This window comes from Abramis brama, assembly GCF_963993115.1.
Source record: "Abramis brama genome assembly, chromosome: 18".
NCBI lineage: Eukaryota > Metazoa > Chordata > Actinopteri > Cypriniformes > Leuciscidae > Abramis > Abramis brama.
Window position 1 is genome coordinate 7599906 of NC_139980.1, and position 22365 is coordinate 7622270.

The 22365-nt window shown below is 38.2% G+C and overlaps 1 protein-coding gene across 1 annotated transcript in view; it reads right to left on the reverse strand.

Annotated features, from left to right (window-relative positions):
- Positions 1-20852, reverse strand: part of kif26aa (kinesin family member 26Aa) — a 69928-nt gene extending 49076 nt beyond the window's left edge. Inside the window, exons 1-2 of the mRNA XM_084091332.1 lie at positions 20599-20852; positions 18633-18884 (exon numbers count right to left, since the gene is read on the reverse strand). Of these exons, the coding sequence (XP_083947458.1) occupies positions 18633-18884; positions 20599-20658 (312 nt within the window). The 5' untranslated portion in view covers positions 20659-20852. The remainder of the gene's footprint in view (positions 1-18632; positions 18885-20598) is intronic.
- Between the last annotated feature and the right edge of the window lie 1513 nt (positions 20853-22365).

The following is a 22365-nucleotide window of genomic DNA, read 5'->3' on the forward strand; positions in this document are numbered from 1 at the left end:
ATGCATTTGTTACATATTGTTTTAAGCAGTTCTACAAAGAAAAGCCTTACTAACCTTTACTAACCTTACTTGCACAACACTCGCAACCCCAAGCCAAAATCCAGGCCCTGAAAAAAAATTCCAAATATGTCCAAATTATCACAATGTTATGCTGTACAGATTATTTCCCCCACCTTAACCATCCACCAACAGTGACTTTCTTTTCAAACCTTATAAGGCACAATGGGGAGAGTGAAAGGGATGAAAAATGCAAGATCTACAACTGCACCTGCAATAAATCTGAAAAACTTCCTGGTAGGCATTACTGGTGATGGACTACCTTTCCCTGTTCACAAAAATAAATAAATAAAGGCATAGCTTAAACAAAGAGGAGTGTGACATACTGACACACAGTTAAATAAAAGATAGGATCGCGGAGGCTGTCGACTATGATGCAGTGCTAGATACGAGGCTAAGAGAGAACTGAGGCCTTCCTTCGAAGGCTTCATCCATGCTCCACAGAGGAGAAAATTGCTGGTGAATTGCAATTTTCTGTTCGGTTAGGTAACAGACAAATGATGGAGGTACTGAAAGAAAAAGAGGAGAGGAACAGGAAATGGAAGGAAGGCAGGCAAGGAATAAGTAAGGAGTGTTGGGCGAAATCCAGTGTACATGACAGAACACAGTAAGAGGGCACATTCAAGTGACTGGAATGAGTTTGAGAAGATTCATATTATGAAACGTTCTGAACACAGTCATATGGGCCGTTCGCACACAGAACACTCTTATGTTTAGAAATGTGAGGGGCACTAACACCTGGACCCTCTACGCATTTTAAAAAATGTACCTTATTTTAACCGGATGCACAAATAAATATTTTATAAAATAAAATAAAATTATTTTACCAAGAAACTTCCCGCATTCATACACAATGTGTGATTACAGATGTGTTTTTATCTGCATTTTACAGCAGCTTTGAAAAAGGTTTCTGAATCCCAAAAATTAATATCTTAATAGTTAAAAATGTGACGCTCAACATGCAAAAGACACTTAAAAAGCATTGAGGTGATGCATCAGTCAAAGACATCCATAAATGTTATCCATTCAACAGCTGTGGCAGACCCTGTTTTTGACCAACTGCCAAGTCACACGCACAAAATTGTGGGATTTCATAAAGTAGGCAGTGAATGATACATCTATGCTAGATAAATTGGATTTGGATGTGTCTTGTGGTCTCCAGCATTCTTAAGCTCATTCTAAGCCACAGTCTCAACAAAAAGACCAGATATTGCAACGTCCCACTTATAAAAGAACCCTGTCTCAGCAAAACGGACAAAAAATATAAACAACACAAGATCTATATACTTTTACCCTGAACTTTTACTTTTTTTGAATGATCACAATAAAGACAAGGTTTTTAATTACCTGCGATCCGATAATTCTGGCTGATAAAACTTGACTGGTCCTGTCTCTCGACTACTACAAGTTCTCGTGATCTCTCAAGCCATGGCTTCTGGTATGCAGTCAGACCACAACTGACTGAACTCAGAGACAATTCTACTTACTCGCAAAGCAGTGTTGTAAATCACTTCACACACACAATTGAGAATTATCCTCATAAGCAGCAACAGACGGAGTGCTTTGTATGCTGGAGGTCGGGGGGAGACTGGATCCTCCTCTATCAGAAGTCTAGAAATGAGCAGCTTATTTCAGAAATGCCAAAAAGACCTGATGGTAAACTTCAAAATGATAAGATACCAAGACATTAAAGACAAGAGAAGATATTCAAAATGTCATGCAAAATGATTTCAACAAAATGCCTTGCTAAAACATCCATTTTTAGAGAAGAATATATTGTGCTCTCAAATGCAGCATGAACTCAGTTTGGGGGTTTTTATGAGGTGAAAAGGGAGAAAAAACTTTTAAAACAAACAAAAATTAAAACAACACAAATATAAAATACATTTCTACAAATATTTCTAAAGTAATCTGTCCAACACACTAGAGGATACCAGGTGATTACTACAGCAAAAAGGTTAGCATTACAAAAGCTAAAAAGAGCAGGTACTACTAAAAATACTGTATTAAATATTATGAAACTTGATGAGATTATATCAAGTAGTAGAAAGAGGGCTGCCCCCCAGACAACCCTCATTTATTTGCCTCTTTGCATATTTACACCAGCAGTCTTCTCATCCAAACACCTGTGTATCTGTGAATCTCGTCCCACTGAAACCTTCCATCCATCAATGGAAGTGTATGTTCCTAAAAAAACTCATTAAAAAACTAATTATGCATGTGTCACAAAATACTCTCAAATAAGAGACTCTAATTAGTAATGCAAATGAATCCTGTCCACAACATGAACTGGCTATATACAAGCTAAATTAAAGGGTTAGTTCACCCAAAAATGAAAATTCTTTCATTAATTACTCACCATCCTTCTTTCCCAACCCATAACACTGTCTTTCATCTTCTGAACACAAATGAAGATCTTTTTGATGTACCTGAGAGCTTTCTGTCCCTCCAATGACAGCCTAAGCAACTACCACTTTTAAAGGTAGTAAATACATAATAAAAGTAATCCATGTGACTCCAGTGGTTTAACCTCAATTTTAATAAAATCTTGTGGAGCAAAGAGACACTGGCAATGTGCCGACAGACAAGACAGAGCAGGTTACTGTTGATATTAAACAGACTCTCTGCTTTAAAATTCTGTCAATTTTATTACAAAATTCAAACAATACCATTCTGGCGCTCTTTAATATGGCGCGATTGCTGTAGCACCTCAATTTAAGCAACACGGGAACAGATCATCACTTCGTCTTTACCACTAGTTATAGCATGAAATAAACATGAATGAACATGAACGAAGATATGTTGAAAGTAACAGTACACAACTTACTGAAATATATCATGTCTCATGTATCATGTCTCATACATTTTTCATACATCATGGAAAAAACAGCTTGTAAATAATGTTTGAGAGAGATGTACTGTACCTAAAATAAATCAAAATGAATCGATATTGAATCACATTTTAATCGTGACCCACAGGCCAGTTCTGATTGAATATTATAGTTTTAAAACAATTGCTTTTCTGCTGTTCTCCAATTCTGGTAGTATCTTGCTGTAACTACTATAAATTCCAGGATCCCTCCCGAAATCTACTGCAGATTTTCATCAAGGCTTTTTTTTTTTTCAATGTCTTTAGAGTATAGTTTGTATCTTTGACAGTGAAAGCATTTAAAAACTTCCTTCCCAGTCAGTCATCAGTCTCTGATTGGTCATTCGGCACCAATGATACCAAAGATAATGGCGTTGACGGCATAGGCATAATTGACTATGGGATGCAGGGAGAAATTGTAATGATGGCACTTAATAGAGCAATTATGCCCCATTAGGATAACATCTCGCCCAATAATCTCCCATTAACATGAGCAAGCGCAGCGATGATGACAGCATTTGATTACATGTGGGTGGGCCTATATTACACATTCAAGTGACCGTCTATATAAAATGCCATTTTTTATGACTCCCAAAACATTTCTACCAACGTTGTTTGTCTAATTTACATTTAGAAGACTAATTTCATAGAGAATTGTAAACAAACAGGTTATGGCAGATAGACAAATTATAGCATGCTACTTGAGTAATTTGTTTGCAATTATAGTCTCCCTGGTGGGTAGAATTTATGCCAAAGATTTTTCTTAATTAGTATAATATTGTCACTCATAAATGTTTTCCTGACAATATTAAAAAAATTACTGCAGTGTTCATAAATTACTTGTGCGGCAAGGAAAGTGAAAGGGAATAGCATGCCTGCAACTTTGTTTTGAGCAAAGTCACAGAAAAGTTCACCTTACATCCCATATATTGTCAAACGATGTAAGTGACAGAATACCAGAGTAGGGATTTAGTTCTGTAAAGGATAGAGGGATGAAGCAGGAATAAAAAAACAGCCACTCTTCCACCACAGTGACTTGTTTATCCTGGGTTTCTCTTGCAATCCAAGTCATCCGTATCAAAGCCGAGTTCCTGTCAATGTAATGAGAATGTTACGTAACTGACATGACACACACATACATCACTGATGAATTCAAAGGAACTCTGTTATTGCATAATGCGCTTGTTGATATACACACAGGTAAAATGAGAATGTAAGAAAATCATAAAGATTAGGTAAGAGCTGCCGAATCAAATCTACAAGCTGTGTTTTTAAAAATTGGAGCCATTGGTGCCACTTTGATTGTTTCAAACAAACCGAAATCGAGATAGAAAGATTTGTTTCACTCTGGTTCAGCTCTGTGGTCAAATAAAGAGACTTTAGAGGGCTTAATTAACATTACACACAATCCTTCCAGCAGTGATTATGGAGCAAGTATGTCATCCCTTATTGAAAAATGTAGCACTCTCATAAGAATCATTAGTGTCCCACTGATGCATATCAGCCAAGCCAATTAGCCAAATGATTAATACAATCATTCAGCAGAATGAGTCATAATAAATGAATGGAATAAATTAATTTTTCAGATGGTGCTGAAATAATTTCATACTTTGAACATAAATATTATCCTTCTCCCATATGCCTGTTTCTAACTATTTGTATCTTCTGGCCACAAGAGCAGCAGAGTTTTATGTGTAGAAAATGTTATTAGGGATATAACTGCACTTTGAAACCTTACAGGGATTAAAGTGGGGAAAAGATTTTTATCAGCAGTAGTTTTAAGTGTGCTTTTGGTCAAAAAGACATCTTTGATGCAGGATAAAAAGGGAATGTTGGCTTTCTCTTAAAGGGTTAGTTCACCCAAAAAATTCTGTCAGTAATTACTCACCCTCATGTTGTTCCAACCCCGTAAGACCTTTGTTCATCTTCGGAACACAAATTAAGATATTTTTGATTAAATCTGAGAGCTGGATCACTCGCTGGCCCTATAACTTGCTGGCCCAAAGAAATGTATTAAAGACATCGTTAATATAGTCCAAGTGACTACAGTGGCTCAATCTTAAGTTTATAAAGCGAGGAGAATACTTTTTGTGCGCAAAAAACCCCAAAAATAACGACTTTATTCCACTATTCATTTCCTTCTCTCTGGGCCTCAAGTTTTTTCACGTAGTATAACTGCGCAGCGCTTCTGTGTTGTACGTCACACGTAGGCTCACTATTGGCCGACGCTGGCGCACAAAAAGTATTCTCGTCGCTTTATAAACTTAAGATTGAGCCACTGTAGTCACTTGGACTATATTAACAATGTCTTTAATACATTTTCTGGGCCAGCAAGTTATAATACCTTAGAAGCCTATGGAGGAGTGATCCAGCTCTCAGATTTAATCAAAAATATCTTAATTTGTGTTCCGAAGATGAACGAAGGTCTTACGGGGTTGGAACAACATGAGGGTGAGTAATTACTGACAGAATTTTCATTTTTGGGTGAACTAACCCTTTAAGTGACATTCTTTCAGACACACAGAGCACACTTGATATTTGACTGGCAGAATAAACTCTGCTATTACTTTCATTTGCTAGAGCATATAGTGTCACGCTCTAGAATGATGACGTATCTGCATAGTCACAAAGATGATTTGGAAATGACTTTGCATTAGTCAGTCAGAATATTGTCATCAACATGTTACTAAATCTTTACATTCCTTTATAGAAAACCTTCTCAAGACTTCTATATTTAGTTCTTCTATTCAGTTCTATGGGTAATCCACTTATGCCATCCTATATATCCTATATATTTCATGACCTGATTTTGTCAAAGTGCTCCAAGTATTGACTTTTTTAAACGCAGACAAAAAGTGACTGAACTGTTTTTATGATTCATTTTAAACTGTTTTGCTCTTCGTTTTCATCAATCATGTGCCGAACATACATATTAAGTGTAATCAACATGCAATTTAGCTTTATTTGTGATGTCCACGTTTTGGTAATGTTTTTGATATATTTATCAGTCTTCACTGGAAATACAGTACTTACAGATATTGTCAAAATGAGCTAAAGCAGACATTTTCTTTTGCTGTATTCACATAAATGTTCTGTTTGCAAACAGCTATCAACTTAGGTCCTGTTGTCTCAGTGCTGGAGAAGAAAAAAAAACACTAGCAAGTTTAAAATCTGTTTTAAAAAAAATTAGGAGGATGGATAACCTAAGAGTATTCCACAACAGCAGGAGAAACGATTCAATGTTCCATGTCAACAAGGCAGTCAAAGTTCCTATTTTAGGTACCTCACCACAGGTTTCATCTTTTATGAACTTGTTTTTGAGCCAAGAAGGTCAAAGTTGAATATAACAGGCCCCCAGTCAACAGAGATCAAATGAACAGTTTCACTCCTCCCTGTGTCCGCCTGTAGTTTCCTGTTTTTACATGGAATTGACAGTGATGGTACCTCCTTTTAAAGAAAACAGTTATGGCAAATATTTTTTTACTTGTTAAAGCTCTGCTGTTGTGTCCTCATACACGTTGCCTGTTTTTCAGCAGGACGCCAGCTGAGTTTCCTCTCTATGGCTCTCACATTATCAGTGTGCATTCTGCTAGACTCACATTCAATTGTATCTGTCTTCAAGAACATTTCCTTCTTATCACCAAGTGTTAGTATGAGAAACTTCTTTATGCAAGTCTCTGCTGAATTAACAATAATGCACCAGATCACCTATAAAACTCTAGAGAAAGCTGTTTAGAAATGTCAATGAGATAATAAACTTCAAGCATTCAGTTATTTTATATGCTGCAGGTAAATGTCACACTATAGGCCCAGTCAAATAAAACAGAAAAGCTGCAAGCTGAATTTCTACTTTAAAAGATTCTTGCAAGTGCAGTAAAAGATAAGTAGCAAAATACTTGACCACAAGAAAGTGTGATTGACCTCAACATTAGAGAAGCAATTAGACTGGTGGTTCTCAACCAGGGGAACGGGGGCCCAATAGGGGGCCTCAGTAAGATCCAAGGGGGCAGTATGATTACTTTAAATTATTTATATTTAAATAATATAAATTAATATGCTAACTAATAATCAAGATGGAAAATGAAACAAATGTTTTCCCATTCAATAACTTTTATTCAAAAACATACAGTTCTTGGAATTTCTGGAATCACAAATTTAATATTTCAAGACTTCCAGTTATTGTTAATAAAATGTGTTCAAATTCAAATATGGTGTTGAGAACAACAGAATAAGAGGGAACACTTTGTTTATAACAACGGTATCTCAAAGTTGTGTTAACAACCCATAACATACCACAAATGCTGTTTTATGAGCTATTTATTATCTTACAGGTAATTTTAAAGTTCTTTGCATTTCTGATTGCACAGTGAAGCTAATCATAACTGTTTGCTAAATATAATAACTATAGATATACTGTTAAAATGAACTTGGACAGTTGGTTGAAATACCCTGCTAAGTCATCTGTGTGAACTTTGAGATTCATTAAAAAAAACAACTTTGGTTTTAAAGAAATGGCTGGTTAAAAGAAATGGCTGAAGATACATTAGTTCTGGGAAAATCATGAACTTTTTTTCCCTCGCAGATGTTGCTTGGTTTAATATTTTGTATCCAATGTATCCAATTAAATGCAGTGAAATTCATACATTTTGTTTGACATTTAAAACAGTTAGTCAGATTTTCAGCCTTTGTGTGTTTTTAACACTAAAATAGGGTGTGTGCACATCTACAAGATATCAATCTAGAAATCAATACACCAGATTTTCAATGCATGTCTTTTTCCTCTAACAGAAAAGTACTATGAAGTCTATGAAACTTTTTAATTATTTCAGACAGTTTCCTTTTGATGACATTCTGACTTTGTACTCTTAGCTTAAACTCAGTCTCAGGTGCAAGAATACAGCTATCTCCTTAACACAGCTGCTGTGCGTCTTTCAAAACACCAAAATCTCCCATTCCAATCTTAGAGCCATCACTAATGACAACTAATCTGAAAGAGTGACCGCCAGGCAGGCTGTGGCTGGAAAAGAGATAAGGCGGTTGAAAGTAAGGCATAGACAACCTGGTTGCATGAAGTCAAACAAGGACAAACAACTGATGGAAGTGACTTAATCAAAGACAAGTTAACACTCCCAAAGCAGTAATCACGAGTTCAAAGTAGCCGGAATAACACCAGGAAACTTGTAATGACTTGTCCCGTGTCTGCTTCACTGGACAGCTTCCCTGCTCTACTACAGCACTGGTTTCCAGAGCTCATGAGAAGAGAGCCGTAACCCTGCAGCTTTATTGCTCCAGTGGCTTTTGAAAATGAGTGTGGTGAGGGTTATAAAGGCAATGAGAACTTAAATATTCCTGCTTTGACAAGGCGTATGGGGCCTCTTTGGACAAACTGGTGCATAAAACTGTGGTGGTACCGCACGGAAGCATTCTCTTGAGCGTACTTTAACACCGAAGTTACACTGCAACACTGTGAAAGGATAAAGTGTCTCAGCGACTTCCTGCTTTGTGCTAAGATTTTACGATATTTGTCAATGAAGAAAAGCCTTTTTTTTCTTTTTTGTGCGACTTGGGCTTTCAGTGTGACTTATATGATGCACTTATCTCAGTGCCAGATGATGAAAGTTGATTGAGGTGCAGGCTCAGGCACAGAACTGAATTACGGCTACCAAACCACTGCATTGATCTGTTTCACAGCTCACTTAGCCTGTTATTCAATCAATTTCAGTGTGCTTCTATCAGCTTACCTGTCCCAAATACTCAAGCTGATCCAGCCCACCACACTGTCAGACCCCTATTGCCTCAGGTTAATGACAAACTCTAAAGGACACAGTGACAAACCTCTATATCTCTTTCTTAAGTTGGATTTGCACCCGTTTTCTTCACCTCTTCCTAGAACTGATTCTTTCAGATCTCTTTTGACCATTGGACTTTCTTTTTTTCTCACGGTGTGATCACACTAGACTTTGTGGTCCATTCAGTTACATTATAAGCATACAAATCGAAGAGACCGATACTCTGACCTCAATTTGCGCTGTCCAAAGTCATTTAGCATTTTCAAAGCCTAGTGTGACTGCATCTTCACTATGTTGTTGTTTTTTATGCAAAGCAGATTTGAATAGAAATCGGAACACCTATCATTCAAAAATCTCTAAATATTCCATGCCATTTGGGTTTGGTTTTATTCCATATTTTGGCTAATTTGATTATGCTTTCAGCTGCCAATAAGATTATATTGTTGTTAAATGTACAGTAGCAGGGCTCTGACAGTCACTCATTTCGGTCTTTTGTCACGCACTCCCGCCACACATTGTATTACTCACGCGGAAAAACTATTTATAATATATTTAATATGCCACAGCGCCCAAAATTTCTCTGACCGCACCACTCTCACTATGGAACTGGCAGGAATCAAGCGCGTCTCCCCTGGAATTCTTAGTCGAGCCTGCCACTTATATCCAATCAAAAAAAAGAAAGGGGCTACACAATAGCTAATCAGAAAATAGCACTATTGTATCTGGGTAAGATTTAAAGACAACCAATGAAAAAAAAGCATATCCTGGAATTGTTCACGTGATTCTGCTACAACGTCTTCCGAAAGTTTCGTTCACCCACAGAGGAAACCACTGGAGCTCCGAGCATCACTTTGAGCACAGAGTAAGTCGTGATCTCCTGTTTTAATGTTACAACAAATTCACAACTTGTTTGACACAAACAGTGCCAACTTGACTGCTGTTAGAGAATGTTTCCCAGATAATTAGCATCAGTTTTTCACGAGTATCTGTAACTTAGCCAACAGTTTTACAGCCTGTTCACTGACAACACCTGCTCAGAACAAGTGGTCTAGGCCTAGTCATATTTTCGTCATCACACGTTGACTGACATATTGTCACATTATGAACATCTCTCTCTCCAAATAGGCTTAATAATTTTATGAGCACTAAATAAATTAAAGTGTATTGCATAGTCGATGTTATAGGTCACTTTTAAAATCATGTCATATTTTATAATTATATCCTGGCCATGGATGCATTAATCATTGCATCCGTCTTTCAAAGATGTCAGGTAAAAAGCAATTAAGCATCCTCTCATTCGCCCTGAGAGGAAAGTCCCCTAAAAAGGCCAGGTTAAAGGATGCTGGCCCAGAGAAGGTGGCGAAAAGGGTAGGCCCATTAGAGGAGGAGACAGGTGGAAGGCAACAAGTCCAAAAAGGCAACAAACACTTACAATAAACAACACCAGTCATAATCTCTATGTTTAAATCCATTCCGCAGAATTCCACAATTTCCGAAAATCAGACAAAAGTCTGCAGATTTTATCTGGGCCTGCGCATGATCACTTAATGCCAGATGTGCTGATTATGTGATATGTTTGTCCTATGGGGTGGAATGACAACTGTTGGTGGCAAACTGGGGATCTTTCCCACCTTATTTGGTGTCTCTCTCACACAGGTGCTGATTTGTAGGGTTTCTGAACATAGTGCAATACCCTGATTAGCTCCTGGCTCTGTTCCATAGCCTGGGCGGTTTATAACCCACTCTTCACACATGTTCCCACTCACACATTCACGAGTTATCATTAGCCGTGAATGAGCACTCTGGAGTGATTAATGCAAATGCAGCATTGATCTGAGGTCTGTGCTCAGCTGTAGGAGTGTAGCCGCTCTTTACCTGCCCTGCCTCTGCGACTACAGAGAGAATCAAAGGTCACTCTCATTAGTTTGGACTCACCAGATACCAAACTCCATAGTGGCCGGATAAGCATACAAAAATGCCATGGTGGCCAGATATGCTAACATTTCATTAATGTGATTAATGGACATGAAATGCTAAAAAAGATGAGTCTGTATCATAGTATCTGTAAATATAAGCACACTTTTTTTGTTCACGCCATCAACACAATTTGTTTTGTTTCATTTTGTTCTGTATGATTTATGAAAAGTGATAAAATGATCACAGAACCTCAAGTAAGTGGCATTGTATATATTAAATTTGTGCATGATTTGCATTGATAAATGCTGTTCTTTTGAACTTTCTAATTAGAATGATTTGAAGGATCATTTGACACTGAAGACTGAAGTATTGGCTGCTAAAAATGGTCATCACTGGAATAAATTACAGTTTAGGCCTATATATTAAAACAGAAAACAGTTATTTAAATTGTGATAATATTTCGCATTATTACTGTATTTACTGTATTATCGATCAAATAAATGCAGGCTTGTTGAGCATAAGAGACTTCTTTCAAAACATTAAACTTTTTAAATTTGAAGATCAGGGTAAATTGTAATTATTTTGTCTTCTGGGAATCATGTAAGTATCTTCTGTAACTGTAGGGCTGTACTAATTAAAAAAAATATGATCTTTAAACAAAATAAGAAAAATATACACATCTTCATCCTGTTCAAAAGATTTGAGTGATGCATTAAGAGCCGAGGGGTGTTTCCTTCTGGAGCATCAGTGAATGTTTTCACCTTTTATAATAGTTGTGTTTGAGTCCCTCAATTGTCCTCAGTGTGAAAAGATGGATTTCAAAATCATGCCGTCGCTGTTGGAAAGGGTTCAAATATACAAAATATGCTGGAAAACCAAAGAATTTGCGGGACCCGGAGGATTCTTCTGAAGAACAGTGGGCAGTTTAACTGTTCAGGACAAACAAAGGACTCGTGAAGAACTATCACAAAAAAACAACAACAAAAAAGAGCTTCGGATCATCAATGTAATGACACCGTCACCGTTCAGTTTAGTTTAGTTTTCATGGACTTTCAGTTTGTTTTTTTTAGTTGTCAAGTGATTGTAGATTTATATATTAATACACAATCAAATATTTGAATCAAGGGACAGCTGTATAAGATGCTATAAATAAAAAGAAAGATATTTTTTGCTCATTCACTAGGTAGATGCACAGACAGGCAGACAGATGAGGATGGGTGGATGACTAAGCATTAGCAAATGCAAGAAAGCCTTGTGATTCTTATTCCATCCTTTAAACAGGTTGCTATGACAACCACATCCCATCAGTGTGATGGATTGATCTGTGATGGACAAGTTGTGACCCCTCAGGGCATGACATAATCAGCACAGGATGGAAGGAGGAGAGTGACAGAGAAGAACACGGTGATGATATGTCATCTGGTCACGTTCTGAAGATTACCTATTCACTAGAGTAAATCACACTTTTCCATGTCCAGATTTTGAAAGGAGAAATAACAGGAAGGAAATGGACCTAAATAATGAACCGCTTCAGTGATGGAGATAACTGAGGATTTGACTGCATGGCAGATCAAGCACTCAGATTATTTCTGAAGCTGTTGCTCACTCATTTCGAGTGAAAAGATACACAGGAGGAAGGAATGTGATCCTCAGAAACAGCTTTAGCTTTAGTCTTTTGCCTTCTACTATGTATCACAGCTGGAAAACTAAAAAGAGCACTTGCCGTGCCAAAAGGTCACCTGCTAGCAAGCCAAGGACAAGACGACTGCAAGAATAATCTCAAAGAGGGAGGAAGGGTACAGGTATAGGTTCAGGCCTGTAAAAAGGAAGCTATATTCCCCTTGGGAAAATACCCCACTTGCTTTCCCCTATAAACTGCGGTCATGCCTGGCAGACTGACTGCTGAGGCAGCAGGGACATGTACAGGTTTAAATTTTCATCACATGGACCAGCACATCATTCCATCCAGTTTATTTCTTTGAGATTGCTTCCCCCCTCCAGTGAGACCACCGTGGGCCTCTTCTGAGACTTTCCCAGTGAATTTACAGAGAGGTGATTTTCCTTTCGGATGATCCTGGCTGATTGCAGTAATCATCCTTTTTACCTAGAATGCACTGCTCTGTAAGTAGTCCTCTCAGTACCTTCAGTAAATATTGTCTGAGCTGGATGTTCCTATGTTTATATAGCACAGGGCAGTCAGACGCTTACTGTGTCATCTGCTCACAGATAGGAAAATGTTTATGGGTGATTTTATCAGTAAACGTAAAAACACAATATGCTAGAAGCCTTTGAATTTAAGTTTTTACTTTTCATTTTAAGGGATATTCAAAGAGCCAGCACTCAGAAATGTCCCATCATGCCTCAGGACAAATTAAAGAAAATCACTGAAGTGGATGATGACAGTAAATTGAGAAAACAAAAGCACAACACGACATAGAATTATCACTTGGAAAGCAGATAGATGGTAGAATACCTTTGCAGAAAGAAAATTCATTAGTTTTACAGAAATCATGTGTTTCTCCAGCTTTCAAAATTACATTATTGCAGTCTGTAATGATAAAAACTGCCACATATACTAGTATTGTGCCAAAGTGAAAACCAAAGCCGCACAGCAGACTTAATAATGCTATGGTTAGTCTTACCAATAAATACTTCATATCACATGCCTAATAGAGCACTGAGCAGCTGTATTTACTGCCTAAACTTTATGAGAAACATTAAAAATGTTTATATCAAGTTTATACCTAAATATCAAGTTTCTAGCTTAAACTGCCCAGATATAGATTTTAGTTCCCTTTCGAGAATGTTCACTTCGTATTGCGTAGCTATACGCAGTGCAAAAACTCCTTTTCTCGAGAATATTGAAGCCTTTATTTTAAAACGCAGTGCAGCTGCACAGCCAGCACAATGCAGAGCTGACTAGCGTGCTGATTGGCTGAGCTGCGGGAAATGCACAAACCTATGGCGAAGCGGATAGGACATGCGAACCTATCAGGGCGCTTCGCGCCGAAGCGTGCCAGGATGGGCGTGGCTACAGCCTATATAAGCAGCCCATTTTGCCATAGAAATCAGATTTAATCTCCTTCAGCAGAGCCCCTCTGCATTCCTGAGATGACCACGATGAGTGCGTTTCCTGCCTGGGCCTCGGACACGCGGAAGCAGCACTCAAGCAAGGCGGCATGTCACTTGCCTCTCTGCACTCGCGGCTAACTCTCCTTACGTCAGAGAGCGACACCGCCCTTTGTGCCCTCCCGTTTCCCACCCTCCTCGACCTGCGCAGCGCCACCGATCTAGCCCTGCATGCTACAAAGACCACGGCCCAGGTGATCGGGAGAAGCATGGCCAGCTTGGTCATGCTGGAGCGTCATCTTTGGCTCACCTTGACAGAGATCAAAGACGCGGACAAGGCTGCTTTTCTGGACTCGCAGATAAGGCGGTACCAGGTCCTTCAACCTGTACACCATGGCCAAACACCTGCTTTTATGGGCTCACGCCAACCTACGCTCACTGAGAGCGGTGCATGTGCCAGGCGTACTGAACCAGGGTGCAGATATGTTATCACGAGGCAATGTTCCCCCAGAGGAATGGTCTCTCCACCCGCAGATGGTTCAACTGATCTGGAGTGTCTTTGGCAGGGCAGATTTAGACCTCTTCGCCTCAAAAGACAACTCTCACTGCCCAACATTTTTCTCAAAATACAGGGATGCACTAGCCCACGAATGGCTCAGCCTCCCACTTTACGCATTCCCTCCGGTCTCGATGCTCCCTCAGGTCATTGAACGGATCAGGGAGCACAAGTGTGCGATCCTACTGATAGCCCCTCTCTGGAAGACCCAGATATGGTTCCCCGAGTTGGCGCGGCTGCTAGAGACCCCATGGCCCATACCACTGAGGAGGGACCTCCTCACGCAAGCGAACAGAACAATATGGCACCCTCGTCACGAATTGTGGGCCCTCCATGTATGGCCCCTCAATGGGTACCCGGGAACCTCCCGGATAAGGTCTTAAGCACTATCACAGAGGCTAGAGCTCCATCAACCAGACGCCTCTATGCTCTTAAATGGTCAGTGTTCGCCAGCTGGTGTACAGCTCGGGATCTTGACCCTTATTCGTGTGACATACCATCGTTACTTTCCTTTTTACAAGAGCTGATGGACGCGGAGCGCACCTCCTCCACGCTCAAAGTATATGTGGCAGCCATAGTAGCATTTCACGCTCCTGTGGCCGGCCAGTCCTTAGGAAGGAACGACCTGGTCGTGCACTTCCATAAAGGGACCAGGAGGCTTAACCTGCCTCGACCCCCCTCCATACCTGCCTGGAAAAGGGAACGTACCTCGGTTCCCTGAGAGTAGGGAACAAGTATTGCGTAGCCAGCCGTGCTATGAGCTGCACTTCAGGTCTGTCGCTACAGTCGATTTAACCTGATTTCTATGGCGAAATGGGGCGCTTATATAGGCTGTAGCCACGCCCATTTTATTTACGTGTATGTTATGATATTTTGGCTGTTTTTATGTTTCCAATGTAAATACGTGTATAGTATAATGTCGAAAGCATATTTTCAAAAATACATTTATCCAAATTTTATAAATGGAAATGTATTTTCATACCCCTTGAAGTACAATTTGTAATAAGGATTAAACTAAATATATTTTCGAAAAACATATTTACTTAAGCTGCAGCATATATTTTGTCTGAAAAAAAAAAAAAAAAAAAAAAAAAATATATATATATATATATATATATATATATATCACCATATGAGTAGAACTCTTTAAAGTTAATCTTCCTTGATCTTCCCTGCAGATCTGCTAGACAATGATTTATTCTTTTAAGTGATAGTTCACCAAAAAAAAATTATTCTGTCATTTACTCACCCTCAAGTTGTTCCAAACCTGCATAAAAACCTTCCTTCTCTTGAACACAAAAGAAGACATTTTAAAGAATGTTGGTAACCAAACAGTTGCTGGTCCCCATTGAATTCCATATTATATATTAAAAAAAAAAAACGAAGGAAGTCAATGGGGACCAGAAACTGTTTGGATATCAACATTCTTCAAAATATGTTTTTTGTGTGTGTGTGTGTGTTCAGCACAAGAAAGAAATTAATACAGGTTTGGAACAACTTGAGGGTGAGTACATTTTTGTTATGAGTTAAAGTGATAGTTATGTGATCATAATGATTTGAACTGAGATAAATCTCTCCATTAATCCAATTTGTTTTCCATTGATGGGTCAGAATGGATTTAGACTGCTATTACACTTTTTAATTTAAACTCTTTCTGAGAGATACGACTCCATGAGGCAAACTTATGGAGTCTGGTATTGACAGCATCATTGTGTTCTAAAAGTGTCTTGAGATTCTTTCGTCTTGCTTTTGTTAAACACTCAGCCTTCGCAGGAGTATCTTAAAGCTTAATCTGACTGTCTGGACTCAGACTTGATTGTCTGAGCTGACAAACAATTTAACTCTGTCTGAGACAGCTGAGAAGAAAATGTCCTTGCACATTTTACAGCTTACTCCATCTTATCTGCAGGCTTGTAATTAGAGTCTAAGAAAGCAACTATTTCAAGAAAATAGAAGCTTGGCAAGACTTCCTCATACATTTCATGAAGAAAGTGAGATTAGATTGTAGATTGTATTTTAAGTGAATCCTTCACAAAGCTGAATCAAACTAAACAGTAGTGTTGTACTCAACATTCTTTTAGATAAATTTAAGGAGTGCTGGTCTGTTCTTGGTCTCGACTCAGTCTCACCTTGCCTTACTCTTGGTCTTATCTTGGTCTCAACCCCAAAAATAGTCTTGGTCTTGTGTTGGTCTTAACACACACTAGTCTTTACTCTCAACTACAACACTATTAGATAGATATTTTGCTACACTGAAATCAATAATTGCAATAAAAATCTTTCACAGTTCAATTAACCTGTCTGAAGAGTCATCTTTAAATACCTATTCAGAATGAGACCACGTTGCCTTTCTAATGTACAACTGATATGCAAAATAATTGACCAACGCAAATCATATTCTTAGGCAATCTAAAATAAATACCTCTAAAATGTCCTCAGATTTGCCGATTCAATGATCTACAGTATTGGGATGAAACTGTTATGCTCCAGTGCATAAGGGAGGGAATGGAAAGAAACCACATTTTTGTGATCCAACTAGCAGAAGTTTCCCAAAACAAGTGGGTGAATGACTATGCCCAAAACAAACCTTGAAATCTGTTGTGATTGAAAGGGGAGTGACTAAATTGCACACTTCACGAATATACAACTATAACGTTTCAGGAAAAAAGTTCATTGAATGATGTATAATGTTTTTGTGCAAACGTTTTGAGAACATTATTAAAGACCAGATAACTCTGAATGAATGTTCTATTAACATTACTGGAATAATGTTTGTTCATAACCTTGCCAGAATGTTAGCCAAAGTTCTGAGAACATTCCCTGTTATCCGGGAGTTTAAAAGACAAATCTTCAAAAACAGGAGGTCAAACACTTTATATGCCCAGTCAACGTGAAGGAATGCACAGCCTCTGGCAATTTGAGGAAATGCATTACCAAGCCAACAGGATCACACTTTCATTGAGTAGTAAAAGTTAGGTTGCTTTAACTTCCTTTTCAGATGCTATCACTTCTACACCTCCTTTTACATGCATTGTTCCTAAGAACAATAGCAACCAAGTGCTGCTGTATACAAGCATGGAAACAAGACAATATATATATAAACACCTATAAATAATTATGTCACTGCATAAGAAATATAAGAAATAACAAAGGAAACAAGTGGGTCAAATCTAAAAGTCAATGACAATGTTTAATCTCCAACTCCAGATAATGAGCACAGAGGCTTCAATTTAATATTAAATTATTAGCTTTATAAGTTTACCAGTCACAAAGGCACTGGAGATTTTCATTAAAAGTTTCTGCCATAAACCTAGCTTTCTTGCAGTTTAGTTTGAGCTGCTTCTTCATTGAAACACTACGGTGGGTTGCAACCTTCTCTTTATGCACTGCCCGGACAGCTAATATCATCAGAGCGCTCATCACCAATGATAGGCATGACTGCTTACATTCATCTCAGCGGTTCTTCTCTTGAATATAGCCACTCGAAGTGTGTCATCACTCAAGATTAATGGGACCATAAAATCCTGCTGAGTTGGACGGTTCTACTGGTCATTGAAATTTGTTTTACCTGCAATATTTCTCGCTATCATCTAAAATAATCATTGTGGACAGTGTGAATGCTGGTGGCTGTGTCAAATACACTAATCTTTTTGACTTTTTTTGTCTAGGGGTATTTTGGAATCACGGTGGGCAGACGAGTCTAAATACTCTGTCTTTCTTTGTCTTACATTTTCATCTTCAGAGGATCAGTATTATCCCTAATGATAGCGATATGTCCAAAGGTGTCCATGTCAAATGGTGTTTTGAACTTGCAATGCATAATAATCAATTACATTTATATGCATATTGTATGCATTTTTGTATTTATATGTGGACTTGGGGTTGGTAAGAAGTCTCTTATGCTTACCAAGGCTTCATTTATTTGATCAAAAATGGTTAAAAAACAGTGTGTGTGTGTGTGTGTGTGCCATTTCTTTCTTCTGTTGAACACACAGGAGTTGTTAGGGAGAATATCAGTCTCTGTCACCATTCATTTTCTTTTTAATATTTTTTCCATACAATAAAAGTGAGAGGAGACTGAGACTGCCAGTCTGCTGAACATCTTCTTTCGTGTTCCACTAAAGAGGAAAAGTCAAACAGGTTTGTAACAAAATGAAGGTGAGTAAAAGATGATTGGATTTTTTTTTTTTTTTTTATGTTTTTTAACTCTCCTAAATTACTTAATCTGACTGCAGTGGGAATTGTTAGAACTTTTATTGCCTTCAATTACAGTCTGCAAAGGTTAAAACAATTATTTCTACACCACTGTCACTGTCTTCATGGTGTAACAGGCCCTGAGACGAATCGCTTTAACGGTTTAGTTGAATGCACAAACCTTCAGAGTTCCTGGCTCGGCCAGCTCACGCGCCTGCCTGTTCAGTTGGTTCGCGATGATTTGACATCGCTGACACAGGCTTTCCCTCCCATGCTTGTCCTCGGAATAACTTAACTCCGTTACGGACACTGAACCGGCACCCTCCGGGTTTGGCCGGCTGCCGCATTGCACTTCTTCTGCCGAGTGAATCCTTTTCCTAGGATTGAGTGCTGGACTCTGCACTGATTCACTGCTTGCTGATACCTCAACGACCTTGTGTGAGAAAAGATCAGAAAAGAATTCAAACTGAGAGATGAATGAAAAGAGTTTGATGGAATAAACTGCATACTGAACTGTAAAAAAAAAGTTCCTGCCTTATTTTTTAAGTACAATCAACTTGGATGTTCAAAGCTGCAGCCTGTAACTTTTGGCGCTCTAGCGGTTAATAAACAGAACTGCATGCGTCTTGTGGAAGAACATTGTAGTCGGAGCTACTTCTCTCTGTTTTTGTCTATGATGAGACACGCAGGTACTGGACTACTCCGCAGTGGTACGACCAGTACCAGTCTAAAATGGTCCTTATATAAACACATACTATAAGTGTACCGTAATGATTCAGGATAAGACAAAAAACACAGTTTGGAAAATGGATTCATGATGTACTCGCTTATTATAAAATTTAGTAAATTTTGAACACAAAGAAAGTTACGGACTGCAGCGTTAAGTCATTTACTTTAAAAATTTAGTTGAATCTTGTATAACATCTAAAAAAAAATTAATTGCTTAACTTATTTTGATGAGTTAAAGCAATATATAAACATATGTTGTCATAACTTATTGATCATATATTTTTTTCAGTGTGTAAAAACCAGAAAAAAATACTGTAAGACTGTAATATCATCAAGTTAAACCAGCCCAAAATATTTTTGTAATAATCATATAGGCTGTCTACCTTTTTATGTAAGTAAATAAAAAGTTAGGACCAGTCTTGAAGAAAAATATTAGAGGACTAAATTTTAAGACTGGTCTATGCAGTTTATGCAACTGGCCACTGGACTTAAGATAGTTGTTCTCCCAGCTGAAAAATGCCCAAAGCCTTCTAAAACCAGCCATCAGATCAACCTGGCCAGGCCTAAATTATTTTACTATTGAGTTTATGATGAGCTAATGAGAAAACCTTTAGATAATTTAAATATCCTGATGGCATGGCCTTAGTTGGCCTATAGAAAACTTTAAATATCTTGGTACAATTTTGGACTTCAGGTGAGTTTCTCTGGAAATACAGAGCATGTTTTCAAAAGATGGTCAAGGCGACTATCTTCTCAGACAACTCAGCAGCCTTGGTGTTAGTCAGCATATCTTAAGACTTGTGTATAAATCTATTGTTGAGAGTGTTCTAACCTTTCATCTCCCTAAGGTCACTTGTAGGTTTAAGAATAAACTTTCTAGAATTGTATCAATGGCAAGTAAAATAGTTGGTAAGCCCCAGAAGTCCTTAACACAACTTTTCACATAAGGGCAAGGAAGAATGTGAGGAGTATTCTGGCAGATACCTCCCTATCCCATCCTCTCTTCACCCAGTTTGAGCTCCTAGAGTTCCTCTGGCAAATAAAAATGTATTCAAGAAGTCCTTCATCTCAAATGCCATTAAAATGATTAACTCTGCCAGTGAACAGAAAGTGACATGAACTATACTTTTATATGTAATGTGACCAATAGTCTTTGTATTTCTCAGTAGTTGGTTTATGTGTTGGTGAGCAAAAGACAAATTTCCACTCCGGTGGACAATAAAGACATTTAAATTCAAAGACCAGCTAAGACCACCAAACTAAGTTTCCTAGTTTATATTTTTGCCCCAGTAGGATAAACATTATGAATGAACATTAGAATATTTCATGAATCAATGTGTGCTTTCATGAATCAAATGTTAAGAACTTACAAAACAAAATAAAAAAACATTCTGAAAAGTTTCATCATGCTATCTCACCGTGAACCTCCTGAAATCTGGTCTGCGTCCTCCACCTTGAACCCAATAATGAGAGTGCATGTTTCTGGCTTTAAATGTCCCTGCGTGTCAGACAGAGTCTGATGTCCTCTGACTCACTGAGAAATTTGTAAATTATCCATTTCATTGATGTTAACTGTAATTTATAACTCTAAAGTTTAGTTTTTCTAATGTTTAAGTTTTCCAGTCTTGCTAGTTGGCGCGCTTCTCAATCCCATGTTGACGATAAATGAATTAAAATCAGGGATCAGTTAGACTGATATTGAGTCACTGAGGGGCGGAGCAGAATCGCAGCTCACACAGCGCGCTCCTGAATCTGATTCATATTGAAGGCGCATCCTTCTCTTGTGAGTAGGGGAGAAATGAAACCTGTTTTAATGCATAATACGGTGGTATAGACTAATATAGACGTATGTATGTAGTATATACTACAGTGACCCACTTTATACTACCAGAAATTCCATAGCCGAGTAAAATTTCCTACTTTAGAAAAACTCTCAAATCGCATTCCTAATTTTCCTAAACTGAAAGAAACTCAGGTGTTAATGGGACCGTCATGAGAACTTCGCTGTCTGCACAAGAGAAGTCAATGTTTCATAATGTCTTTCTGAAAATCTATTTATTTTATGTTATATCCAGTATTGCAAATATTATGTATTACCAGTAGCCTACTGGCACTTAAATAGTTTTTCGTTATAATTTTTCTCTTTTCTGTCACAATTTATGTTGTGTGTGTTTATGCACTGTATGAGCGCGCTAGGCACACCATCATGTTGTGTAATTTCAGTGTGGTGGTCAGCTATTTACTACTTTAGCGCCACCACATGGCCAGTATCCGCAATGGCATATCCATAAAACAGTCGATTATGCAAGTTTATTTCTTGGTGGCGTTGAATATTGAATTGAAATTGAATTGAAATATTTTACTCCTAAAAAATGCGTGAACTGGCCTAGAAATGTTAAGAGACTTACTTTAGACTATATTTTGAGTATACATGCGTTTCTTTGTGTTTACCCCCACTTCACTGTTGTTAAGAAAGTGGTGTATATGTCTGTGAGATGCAAAACATGACATTATAAGTCTTTGGTTACAGTAGACACATTTATGGGTCTTTTCGAGGGAGCTGTTCATGGTGCTGCAGCTAAAATCTATATTTTTGCTGTTTTCGTTTGAAAGGTTGCTAAGCTAAGCATCTTGGCTGTGATATTTGACAGCTAGGCTATATGAAGGCTTCTTAGCTAGGCTATATATGAAGTTAACAAAACATGCAAACGGACAAGGAGTTATTACCTTCTTTTTTCTCTTCAGATAATGACTGGTCAATCCAAATACTGTATCGGTATCCAAAAGGAGACTGTCAAGTTCCACAGGTGTTTCCCTCTGCTGTATATTCCATGCATTTTGTGTTGAATCACGTAAAGCCATGGGAAACCTCTTGTTTTCATCTGGGGTTTAAAGCCAATTTCTAATTACCAAAATAAAAATTAAACCATGTGACAGGCATCAGAATAAATTGTGATTTTTAAAATGACTATGTTGTCTTTCAGATGCTTCCGCGTATGTTTAACCATCTCCGTCTTTTGCTCGTGCTTACTCCAGACGCGCGAGCACATCCAAACAAAGTAAACGTTAACCATGTGGATCAATTCAAAGCTGCGACGGTGTCTCCGCCTCCTCTCCTCTCCTCTCCTCTCCTCTCCTCTCCTCCGCCTCTCTCTCTCCCTCTCCTTCTCATTCTCAAATGAGTT